Genomic DNA, 12,046 nt, shown 5'->3' with positions numbered 1-12,046 from the left:
ATTTAGATGGGAATTCCTTCCTGTTGCTCTTCAATCCATTAGGTTTTATAAGGTAAGTAGCTTTTTTTTTCTGCTGAAGTATTTGGAAGGGCATTGGGTTTTACTGCTGAACAGGAGCTAGAAGGTGGCACCCCCAGCACATCAGTATTAAGCCTTCATTGATCAGAATGAAAGGAGGAGCAGAAAAGTCAGGAAGAGGTTTGACAAACGCAGCCTTGAATTCACTTGGAAATGCCTGTTTCTAAATAAAGCACAGGTGACGGTTTTGTTGCAATGCTTGAAGAAGTGTGTTCCACACTGAGTTATGATTTGCAGCAGCATTTCTTTTTATAGGTTGTTCTTTCTATTCCTACCCAACCATCAAAGACTATTATGTAATCTTTATTATTATTCAAAAAATGTTTGCTTTAGAGTTTTCCTAATTTAGAATTAAAGCTACTTGTGTGAAAAGGGGGCAAAGCAAACTGACATTTCTATTACATTGGTAGTAAACTGGCTTTTGTACAAAAAATACATAAAAGACTTCTCATTGAATTATCATACTAAGAATAAATACATTTTTCTAAAGATTGGACAAAAATGGAAACAAAAGAAAGTAAGTCTGTAAGGACAAGAAAATTTCCTTTTATCCCACAGCACAATCAACTATATGTAAGGGATTACCAATAAATGTTTTTTTAACCTGTTGCTAAAACCCTCCAGTGACAGATTTTACAGTCTTTTTCTGCAAGGTGTACTGGTGCTTCACTGTTGTTTTGTTCAGAAAGTTCTCCCAAAGTCCAACCTAAGACTTCCTTGCTAAAGGCTAAGTAGGTAATTTCTTATCCCATAACCAGTGGACCCAGAAGATACTTTATCACTTTCCTTCTTGCAAAAACACACTCAGGCTGCTGAGATGGGCTTGAAGACCTTAATGCTGCTTTTCAGGCATCTTTGCCAGACCTGGGTAAGAATTTCAGCAGATGGCTCAAGAGTTGTGCCCCGAGGGTCTTGTCCATCCACTCATGGGGGAAGAGGAGGTTGTGCACCTCATGAAGCACTGAATGTACCAAGTGCAGTATTGCTGCTGGGCTTCCAGACCCACTTTGAAGTCAGCTGCATTGGAGAGGGGACAAAGGAGAGTTGGTGAGCAAGTAAAAGCTGCCCCATGGGTTCCTGCTTAGAAGCATTCACCAGGTCCCTTTTAGCAGGGTCTGTTGTAATAGGATGAGGAGTGACGGCTTTAAACTAAAAGAGGGGTGATTCAGGCTGGATGTGAGGTAAAAATTCTTTATAATGAGGGTGCTAACTGGCACAGGCTGCCCATAGAGGTGGTGGATGCCCCATCCCTGGAGACATTCAAGGCCAGGCTGGGTGTGGTTCTGGGCAACCTGATCTAGTTGAAGATGTCCCTTCTCATTGCACGTGGCTGGACGACATGAGCTTTGAAGGTCCCTTCCAACCCAACTATTCTATGAATCTATGAGTCTATGTTTGGAGATTGCTATTACATTTTCCTTCAGTTTTATTCTTTTTCCTTAGACTAAGAAACTGGGAGCTTTTCAAGTCCTCCTTTACAGGTCATGTTTTCTGAGCTCCTAAATCATTGTTGTTGCTTTTTCTTGGACTTCCTTGGCTAATTCTCGAGTTCAATACCCAAAACTGAATGCAGTATCCCCATAAACTGGCATCTAGCCAGGGAATGTGTAGAACAGATTCTCTGTGTCTTACCTATAACACATTTGTAGATAGTGTGACTTTTTTCCTCCCAAGAATCTGACATTGTTGTCTGACATGTTTTTTTCATTCTCAGGTCTTTTCCTTGCATCACTGCTGCAAGCCAATCCTTTCCCATTTTATGTTTGCATTTGATTATTTTGTAGCATGCTCTACTTACCCATATCAAAGCGCATCCTATTTTTCAAAGCACTGTGGCAATTCTCAAGATTATTTTAAGTTCTAAGGCTATCCCTAAAAGAGCAGCATCTCTTACCATTGAGTCATTTGAAAATATGATCAGGTTATTCATTATTTCTTCATCAAGTCATCAGTGAGTCACTGAGTGATATTAGATAGAACACAGACCTCTCTGGAACCCTGTCTTCAACCCTTCCAGGTCAACACAGAAATCTTACTACCTTCCTTGTGAATACTGCTGTAACCTTTAGCAGTTATTTCATCAGGACTGTCTACCTTGCTTGCGTGAGTGTCATGCAAAATAGTGTCAGAAGTCATGTTAACTCCTGTTGCCTCTGCTTACCAGAAGCCAGTTACTACAGTGACTGAAGCTGCCTTGGCATTGTTTATACACCTTGGCTGTTTCTGATGATCTTTCTTTCCCATAACTACTTGAAATGGGTATATTTGTTCTCTTATCCATCTTGGAATAAAAGTTACACTTTACAGTTTATAGTTTCTTGTCTCCCTCCCCTTCTTCCCTTATAGATAATATACTAGGCAGAATGAACCTGACCAGAGATCTAATCAGTACAGTGACTGCAAATCATAGAATCACAGAATGGTTTGGGTTGGAAGGGAGCTTAAACATCATCTCGTTCCAATCCCCCTGCCATAGGCAGGGATACCTTCCACTAGATCAGGTTGCTCAAAGCCCCATGCAACCTGGACTTGAGCACTTCCAGGGATGGGGCAGCCACAGCTTCTCTGGACAACCTGTTCCAGTGCCTCATTACCCTCATAGTGAAGAATGTGAAGAATTTTTTTCTAAGCTCTCACCTAAATCTACCCTCTTTCATCTTAAAGCCATTCCCCCTTGTCCTGTCACTACATGCCTTTGTAAAAAGTCCCTCTCAAGATTTCTTGTACCCCCTTTAGGCAGTGGAAGCTGCTCTAAGGTCTCCCCAGAGTGTTGTCTTCTCCAGGCTGAAGAAGCCCAGCTCTCTCAGCCTGTCTCCACACGTGAGGTACTCCAGCCCTTGGAGCATCTTTGTGACCCCTAAATCATTTTATCCTAAGTAGTTGTCTGAAACAGGCCAAGTGAATGATGCCCTAGAAGTGTTTGTTTCTTCACTGGTTGCAGAAGCAGCAGCCTAGGGTAACCTGTTTCATATGAAAAACTACACAGTAGGTGCCATTCAAAGTGTTTTGGTATAGCTGGTCTGATGACGGCCATGGATAGATACCCATCCCAATGGATGCATTCCTGCTAATCCAGGGAGACAAGATGGCAGGAAATTACATCAAAAATAATCTGCTGCTGCTAATTACTGTTCATATCCCTGAACTGTCTCTACAATTGAAATACTTAGCATCTTCTGATGAAAATAATGGGATTCCTTCAGTAGGACATAGGACTAAAAGGACTCCTAGATTATCAGACAGGTTTTAACATACTCATTATAAGTGCATATAGAATTTACAGGACTGACTCTACTGCCACAGAGGACGAGCCACTCCCTTTACCCTAGAAAGCTACAGAAAACAGGCAGACACAAAGTAAGGAGTTACCTATTAAAATCTGCATTCTAGCCTTCCCAGAAGTCCTAAAATCTCTTTTGCTTATATCCATCTTTTTATGACTTTTGCTGTTGTATCAACCATGACTTGTTTTACTTTGCCTCTACAGTGCTGGCAGTGCTGTATTAAGATTCTGTGTTAGCGTTATGTCATAGGTCCATGGGTTTTGGCATAAATAATGCCCCTGTAAAAACCAAATTGAACCCTGACAAAGAAGAAATGTATTCAGGCAGGTTTGGTTTTGAATATATTTCTCTTTTGAACTTCTATATATAAAATCTATTTTGCTTAGCAATATTTAGTACATGAAGTATATACTCTCTTATCCCATTGGGTATCTCAAACAGTTGAAATGGGTTACCTGACACACTCTGGTAGCAAACTTTTAAACCACAATCTAACTAGGTTATAGTTACTTAAAAACTCCTGTGGCAGTAGAATGAACAGTCATAATGAACAGGTATTTAAATGTTACACTAAATAATATCATTTTAGTGAGAATTATACGTCCTTTGAAAGACAGATCTTTTTCCTATCTTTAACCAGTAATCTTTTCTGTAGACTGGCAGAGTCTGTAGAGAGAGGTGATACTTAAGACTTGTAAAAATACCTGCTAATTTGTCTAATGCAGTAGTAGTTGACAAAGAACAAGATGGTATTTTCACCACTGACTTAAGCTGATTTAAGAGTGGGCTGTTTCCAGGTGTGCTCCCACCGTCACTCCTGCCTTTAGCACTCCTTGTGCCTGTGCTAACTGCTGCAACCACACAGTGAGTTGGATCAGGAACTGATCTGGACAAAAACCAATCTTTCAGTCCCTTTGGTTTTCAGCTGCATCAGTTTCCTGTTCTTACTCAGTGTTGCACACATGCCAAAAAGAGCTAGACTGCAAAGCAAGGAGCAAAATGAATGCCATGATCTGCAGCTTGTCCAGAATTGGTTTAGACAAACCCTAAGACTGCAGGCAGACTGAAGGATGGAGTTTCAGCCTTTAGTTTTCTATTTCCTTTGGGGGTTTTGGGAGCAGTGTAGATGTTACAACAGATATAATGTTACCATTACAAATCTCTGTTACTTATTAAATTACTGCCTTTGTATTATCTTGAGTTTCTCATAGTACTCTTGATTTGGATGTAGATTCTGCCACTGTAAAACCCTGATCCTGCAGTAAGCTCTGAGGTTCACAGCACAGTGTAGCCTGTTACATGGAACAGGTGTAACTGACTTCTCACAAACATACCTGTTTTTGTGGCAAGTGAAATGCAATGTGCAGCTTTAAAGACTCAGTGTCACTTCCAGCTACAACCAACCTTGGAGTTCTATTTCCTCATGGCTGGTGCTTACTAGATAATTATGGGGAGTAAATACTTGTTTGGGTTTTTTGTTGTGTTTTTTTAAAAAAACAAAAAAAAAACCAAACAGAAACATGACAGCTATTCCAATCAGATATGTTATCATCTTACTCTTCTCTTAGTTAGCAAGAGGTTGAAAACTCTTATCAATATTAAGGTACATGATAAGGAAGATAAATTATTTAGAGCTTTTAAAGATAGCTGCCAGAGATAATTAAAACTTTCCAAAGCATTTTAATTAACAGGCTGAAAATACTATAAATTAATCTAAACTGCTTTGCTATCTTCTCTGACTAAGAGTATTTATTGAAATCCCAGAATTCTTTTAAAAATACAACCAGGAATTAAATAGTTTATTTTTGTTTCAAAGGATCGTTACAGCAAAGAACTGGATATTGTTAATGTCCTCATCTATCATTATCAGTGTCCATACAGAGAGTCAGTTTGGGAAAAAGAAGCTGTCACCAGTAGTTAGCTTCCTTGTTTGAAACTTCTCTGGACTTCAGAAATTACAAACAGACAGCTTTCTGTTTTCCCATGATTTGTGGTTCTGCTCCCATCATAGCTTTAAATTACCTTTCATGCTTTCCTATGTTATATGCACATTGCGGTGCTACCGTAGATCCATTCTACCATCCTCTCTTGAAAGACTTGCTGAGCTTTTGAAGCTTGAGCCTCTCCTGAGGCAACAGTACATTTTAAATGTTCTCTAACGGTGCCCGTGACTCTTTTGGAGCACCATGCATGTGTGTCCGCCCACATGATCTGTGCCATTACCAAAGAAATAATCTGTTTACCCACCTCTACAGCATCCATGTCTGAACTGGTACTGCTGGGCTTCCTAAATAGTCGGTGGGGACCTATTCATCATAGTTAAGGAAGGCTAGCTATAGCTAGCGGTCTAAGTAAATCTAAATTATGAACCTATTTCAAGTATTTCCCTATTTCCACTGATTCTGCTGTAGCCTGGTGTACAAGCTCAGATGCAGGCTTGTAAAGCTGGGTGCAACAAGCCGCATTCTTAGTAAGCAGAACCTCTTATGGTGTAAGGTCCATCCTTCAGACACCAGTAACAGCAAGTGGTTTGGGCTGTCGAGAACAGCTCTGAAATACTTGTCTGTAGTGACAGCAATGGTGGGGCTGTCAATTTGGGGGGTTTTGTTTCTTCAAGAATGATTTTTAAAGAAGGATCATCTAGTCTGATCCACTGCATGATGTAAACTAGAATTTCACTAACCCAAAGTCAAGCTCCCCTAACTTGTGGCCGAGCTAAAACTTGTAATGAGGAGCCGCAGGGCCGCCTCCCTCCCTCCTCCTCCTCCTGAGGGGACTGCTCCGAGGCTAGCTACCGGCTTTGGTAGAGGCGCGGGACTTACACGGAAGACGCCGACATTCGGGCTAATCTTGAATTGTAACTTCTCGTACGTTTTAAATGGAAACGAGCGCGTCTGTACCCAGAGCGGGTACCCGGCCATGGCGGCTCGGCCCCGTGCGGGAGTTCCCTCTCACACACGGGGGAAGCCCCTCATCACCACAGCCTTCCTCCCCCCCGAGGGCAGTGGAACTGTCGGCTTCCCCGCCGTTGCCTTGCAGGTGAACGCGCTGGACTATACCAACCCCGCCTTGCGGGGGGAGCGGAGGGCTTTCCTCTCCTCCGCCTCCTCTTGCAGCGCTCTAGTCCAAAGCAGCCAGGCGAACAGTCGAGACTGTAGAGACGGCTGCAAAAGGCGGTTGGTTTGGCAGAGCTCTTGGGGCGGTAAACCTCTCCCTCACTTTTTTGCGCAGAAATGGTAGTTACCCTCCCATCCCGCTGCTGACCAACGGGCTCGACTGCAGCAAAAGGGAATGTACCAATGCCTTCACCGGAGGGGGGAGAGGCGGGGGGGGAGGCGGGGAAGAGGCGGTGGCGAGGTGTGGCGGGAAGCGCTGTCCAGCGAAAAGGCACCCGGCTTCCCCGTGCCCCCGCCGGCCGCCAGCTGCCGCTCTCTCCGTGCTGGGGGGAGGCGGTGCCTCCGGGAGCACGGCAGCGGCGCACCCGGGGGCCGCAGGGTTAATGGGCTAGGCGCAGCCGCCGCCGCGGCGGGGGGAGGAAGGGTGAGTCTTGGGTCCTCCCCCCTCAGTGTGCGCGGTGCGTGTGTAAGAGGCAGCGCGCACCCAGCCGCGCGTGTGGGAGGCCGAGGGGTAGCCGCCACCCGACCCCAGCGCCGTCTCGCCTTCCCTGCTCTCAGCGCTCGGCGGGAGCAGCGCCAGCCGCCCCCTCAGCGCTGCCACTCCCCTCCGCCGCGCCGGGCTGCTCCGATGCTGCCGCGGGGCCGGTGAGTCCGTGCCTGGATGCTCATCTCCTTCTCCTCTCTTCCCTCCCGCAGGCGGCGGCAGCGGCTCCGGCTCCGTCTCAGCTCCCGGCCGCCTCCGAAGGGATGCTGGAGAAACTAGAGCTCGAAGATGAAGGTAAAAATTAGATAAAGGGGGGGCCCGGGAGCACACCCACTCCCAGCGGGGCGTGGGCAGCGGGAAGGGAGCGGGGTATCCCCGGCTGGGAGCCAGCCCCGGGGCGAGCCATGCCCGGGCCGGCCGCTGTGCCGCCGGCTGCGCTGGCCGTGTCCTTGGAGGGCGGGTCGCCAGCCTCCCCCTTCCACCCCGGCGCGATCCCTCTGCGGTGCTTTTGTCCCGGTGGGTGCAGCCGGGCTGTGGCTGCAGCCGCGTTCGTCCTCGCCATCGGAGCCGAGGGCAGCACATGTCTGCGCCTCAGCGGCCGCGGCCGCTTCGGAGGGGCGTGCTTTTCATTTACGGTTCTAGTGAAGACTGAGGGGAAGGCAACCTTCATGTCATACCCTCTTCCTCCCCCTCCCTGTAAAATACTCATTCTCCTCGAATACGTCTGCGATACCAAATATAGACTTTGAGAGTGAGGTGCGAGCGGTGGTGGAAAGCTTTTTCAACTCAAGCTTCTACTCCTTACGGATATGCATACATCTGTTTAAAGCGGACAGCTGTAAACTAAATTTTCCTTATGTGGCTGCTTTCTTACGTTGCTCTTGGCTGCCCTATAAAGAGCTGCAGCTTTAACGGAGTATGCTGTTATTGACAGGGAAACTCCTGGCAAGTTTTTCTCATGTGAACACGAAACTGCTGTGGAGAAGCATGGATGTTTTTCTCGAGCTTACCTCTGAAAGATCCATATGGGATATGTCGAGCATTCATTTTCAGGAGGGATTGGATTAGTGGATGCAAATGTGGATGTATAGCTAATCTCTGTGCTCAGTATTGTAAAATGGCAAAGGCTTCTTGGGATATGTTGTTTTTTTCTGTAGTTGGTAACAGCTATTTGTAAAATGTGGGACAAATATTTAAGGAAAACTTTGAAAATAGTAGGCTGAGTCATTCTGTGAAAAGAAATAGCTAAGCTGGTATGCTAATAAGCCAGCTTCTTGGTTACTAGTGTGCTGCCTGCATTTGTGGGACTGGTCTGAAAAAGTAACGCCTCTTATTTTAAGCTTTCTGTGAGCAAAGGAGGCTCTTAACAACTGGATTCCGTATGTTTTTTTCTTTAGGCATCCAGACAGAGTTTGAATTGCAATGAAATACTTGTGCCTTTGTGAAGCTTGAGCATGATTAAGTATGAATGCTTGGTGCAAGGGATTTGTTGCTAACTTGTAGGGTTTTTCCCACGTACAGGCTTATGAAGAGTTGGAAAGTTACTGACTTACGGTTTTGTGTTTTATTTTTTTTTATTTTTTTTTAACATAAAGCTTGTTCCTGCTTGGTAGGAGATCCTAAAACCTGCTGAATCACTAGGAGTTATGCCATTTTAAAAGGTATTTTAAGCATCTTTATAAATTTAGGTATCTTAAAATGGTGTATAGGTTAAAGCAAACAAATAAAACCCCAACTGGGAGAGAGTTAATTTTGAAACACCTTTGCAGTTTTAACAGTGTAACAGTACTATTTGGAGACACTTGATCGCACTGAATATCTGTATGTGTCTTCTAAAGCACTGCAATAAGATAATGGGAGTTCTTCAGAAATGTTAGTAGGCTTTTACATTTGTTCCCCGCTGTTTTCAGCCTTCTGTTTCGCTTTGTCTCAACTCATTTAGATTTAAAACTAAGGCTTTGTCTGTGAATACTCAAGCTGGGTGGGTGAGAGCAGTTCAGGGATCTGTCAAGAGATAATAGCAAAGCTGTGACCGGTTTGAAGTATTATGTGAATTTTGAAAGGAAGCGGTTGCCTTAATAGCCTTTGAGACTTAATGAAAGCTTCATTTTAAAGCTGAAAAGGATATAGGGTGCTGTACTGAGAAAGTAGGATGCAAGTAAGATTAAGAGTGTGAATGTCAGACCAAAACTTACTGTCCAGAATGCTTCTATATGAGGAGGCCTGTAGGAGAATCAAAGAAATTTGAGATGCAGATGAAAATGCGGCAGCTTAGTTGCAGTGCATGTTTTACGACCTAAATTTTTACACCAGTTGCTGTAGTTGTATTTGTGGTAATATTGGGGTGGGGGAGTAAACTGACATCTGACAGTATTAACTTCTAATGTTGGACAGCAAGTAGTAAGTGCTCAGAAGTTGAGAAACTTCTTTGCAACCTGGTAAGATTTAATGAAGTGGTTGTAGCCACACTATAATTGATGATCTTTTGTCAAACTTAAGTCTCTCTGCTGGTACCTAAAATTGTTAGCTAAATGAGAAACTTGAAACTTGTTTTGAAGCTGCTTTCCTGACTGCCTTTGCTTCTGAAAGCTTCCTCTTGCTAGCTTTCCAGTTCCTGTATCCATCAACAGTTGCTAACTGTCGTGTGTATCAAATTATGCTTGAAACAGAAAAGCTTAATAAAAGGTCTAAAAAATGAGGCTGTGTGCACGGAATGCCATCCAGTATGCTAAGATGGATTTTTGTTTGTCACTCTCAACAGTTACACAAATGAGAAATTGAAAGCAGAGAGGGCATTCATTTAATTTGGATTCTAATTAAGAGGGTCAAATTGAAAAGAAATGGTACTAGAAGGATTTATAGTCTAAGTAGTACTGTAATGAAATACGCAGAGTCTAGCCTGATGATGTGATTTTAGTAAAATGGTATTATCAACTGAAGGGCAGTTTTCTTCGTTATATGCAAAGAAAGATGCCAACTTCTGTACACAACTAGAATGGACAGTATTAGATGTGATATTATTGTCTCAGAAGGAAGCATTGGTCATTTTTTTCTGGTTTAAAACATCTTTACTGGCTGGATTCTCTAGGATTAGTGTAACTTTTTATTGGTGGGTCACTAGTTCTGTCTAGTGGCTTAATAATAATACTGCTCTTGTGGTGTGTACTAGCAACTGTTAATGACATGATGTTAAACAGCATGAACTGCACTACAACTGAAATGGGACAGGATAGACTGGATAGGCCAGTGGATATTTATTTTATTAGGACTCCCTAGAGGACCTTTTTCCCAACAGCACTCAGAGCAGGAAGTAAAAACTCTAGCATAAGAGGTCCAGGACCTCTTTTTAACTGAAGGATGCTGTGTTTAAAAGTAAACAGAAAACTTGTTAAATACTCATCCTACTCAGTATTCCTTGGATGGGAACTAACTACCTGTGTCTCCTCAAAAAGCATTGAAGCTACCTGTTGGTGGGTGTGGAGTTTCTCACTGTAGCCTGAAATAGTTTGTTGCTGATAGACCTCTCACACACGTATATAAATGATCAAACCCCAGTGTTCTCATGCATATTGTGGGTTTGCTTGTTCAGCTCCAATGTTTGTGAAGTCAAGTTTCTATAGTAAGGTTGCTTTTTCTTCTGAACAGTGTCAAGAGTAGTCTTGAGTTTTATTTTACGGAGGATACTATGAGCTTGGAGAACAGCAAGGAGAGATTATTTTGAAGATATGAAAAAGGGCTTTAGTTAACAATTTACACCTATTAACTTTGTTAAGCTGAAATTCCAGAAATTGTTGTCTTCCAGTGGCTACCTGTGCTGTGAGAGGAGAAACTGGATTACAGTAGCAAATGAGTAGCAAGCACATGCCTGTCAATTGTTTTGATTTAATTGGTATAGTTTTAGCATGTCATTTTGGAAACTAGTTTTGTTGCAGTGTTGGCTCTCATCCATGTTAATCTCTTCCATTTGCTCATCTTGGGTAATAAAGTAGTAGCTACTAAAAAGCAGAATTAACTACTTTTCTGTAGCATCTGCTAACTCAGGGAGGCTTTCTGAGGTATTCTCTGCAGACAGAGTTAAGTTAATTGCGGGGTTCTCCTGGATCTGCTCTCAATTTGTAATCAGAAAAAAGAATTCTGTGAAGTGCCTGCAGTGATTGTAGCATCAGCGTCATGGGACTGATGCACTTGCTCTTCGATGCTCTACTTCTCTGGATTGCTGCAGAAAGCAGCATTTAGACAGTCATTTGATAAACAGTTTGCATTACAGTGGAATTTCTCCTACTAATGCTCTGGCCTTCATCTCATTCTTCCTGTATCATCCATCTCTTCTGTTGCTGCTTGTTTCTGGGTGTCTCCTGAAATAGACTTTTACCAGTAATTGCGTCTCCTATTAACTAATTGTTGTGTTTGGGGTCATTCCTTCCTTGCTATGTAGATTTTCCTATTGTTTTGTATTAGATGTAGTTTCTTATATGGCTCTTCCTGTCTGCCAACCTCTTGCTGTCAGCTGTATATCTGCATCAGTGTATGAAAACAAATGCCGTTGTGAGGCCAAAAATAGTTTGTAATAAAATGCATGTTAGTGCACATACTAGGTTTTGTTCAATTCTTAAGGCTGAAGGATTAGGTGCTCAGGGTAGGAGATAGTGAAGTTAGGGCATTCTTTTGCAAATGTGTTTAATTTCTAATGAACACTCATTATGTGATTCTTAAAGCTGATGCTTTCTGGAGCACAGAAACAGCATCTTGCCCACAGTATGTGCTTTGAGGTATCTCGGCACATTGCCATAGTGATAGGGGGTGTTTTACATGAACTTTTCCACAGCAGATGAGAATCCTATATGGACATAGTGAGAAATTAGATGGAGATAATTGGTATTAACAGACTTCATGTGGTCTTAGAGCTTGCAGTTATTTTTTTCTTCCCGCTTTAGAGTTATTTTGTGGTGTAATATGAGAGGCACAGTAGCAGATTATAAGAAAATCTGGTTCTTGGTGCTTTTTATTCTGGCTGTGTGAACTGAAGTAACTCTGAACTCTTGCATCTGAAACTATGGACCACTGCGTCCATAGTAACTTCCACT

At 43.2% G+C, this 12,046-nt stretch overlaps 1 protein-coding gene and 1 long non-coding RNA gene across 12 annotated transcripts in view; one reads left to right on the top strand and one right to left on the bottom strand.

Moving 5' to 3' along the window:
* Positions 1–6,345, bottom strand: part of LOC134165064 (uncharacterized) — a 30,299-nt gene extending 23,954 nt beyond the window's left edge. The window contains exon 1 of the long non-coding RNA XR_009965353.1: positions 6,185–6,345. This is a non-coding gene — a long non-coding RNA (uncharacterized LOC134165064). The remainder of the gene's footprint in view (positions 1–6,184) is intronic.
* PRKAG2 (protein kinase AMP-activated non-catalytic subunit gamma 2) overlaps positions 1–12,046 on the top strand; it is a 246,664-nt gene that overhangs the window by 185,373 nt on the left and 49,245 nt on the right. For 10 of the 11 annotated variants that reach the window (XM_062621415.1, XM_062621417.1, XM_062621420.1 and 7 more), the window contains one exon: positions 7,175–7,256. In XM_062621415.1, coding sequence (XP_062477399.1) covers positions 7,175–7,256 — 82 coding nt within the window. Of the gene's footprint in view, positions 1–6,848; positions 6,937–7,174; positions 7,257–12,046 lie in introns of those variants that run through there. The other variant, XM_062621425.1, reaches the window with a different exon arrangement.

The sequence above is a fragment of the Pezoporus occidentalis genome, unplaced genomic scaffold (genome assembly GCF_034315485.1).
Source record: "Pezoporus occidentalis ecotype Australia unplaced genomic scaffold, CSIRO_AGI_Poc_V1 ctg23, whole genome shotgun sequence".
NCBI classification, from domain to species: Eukaryota; Metazoa; Chordata; class Aves; order Psittaciformes; family Psittacidae; genus Pezoporus; species Pezoporus occidentalis.
This window is presented reverse-complemented; position numbering and strand designations above follow the sequence as displayed.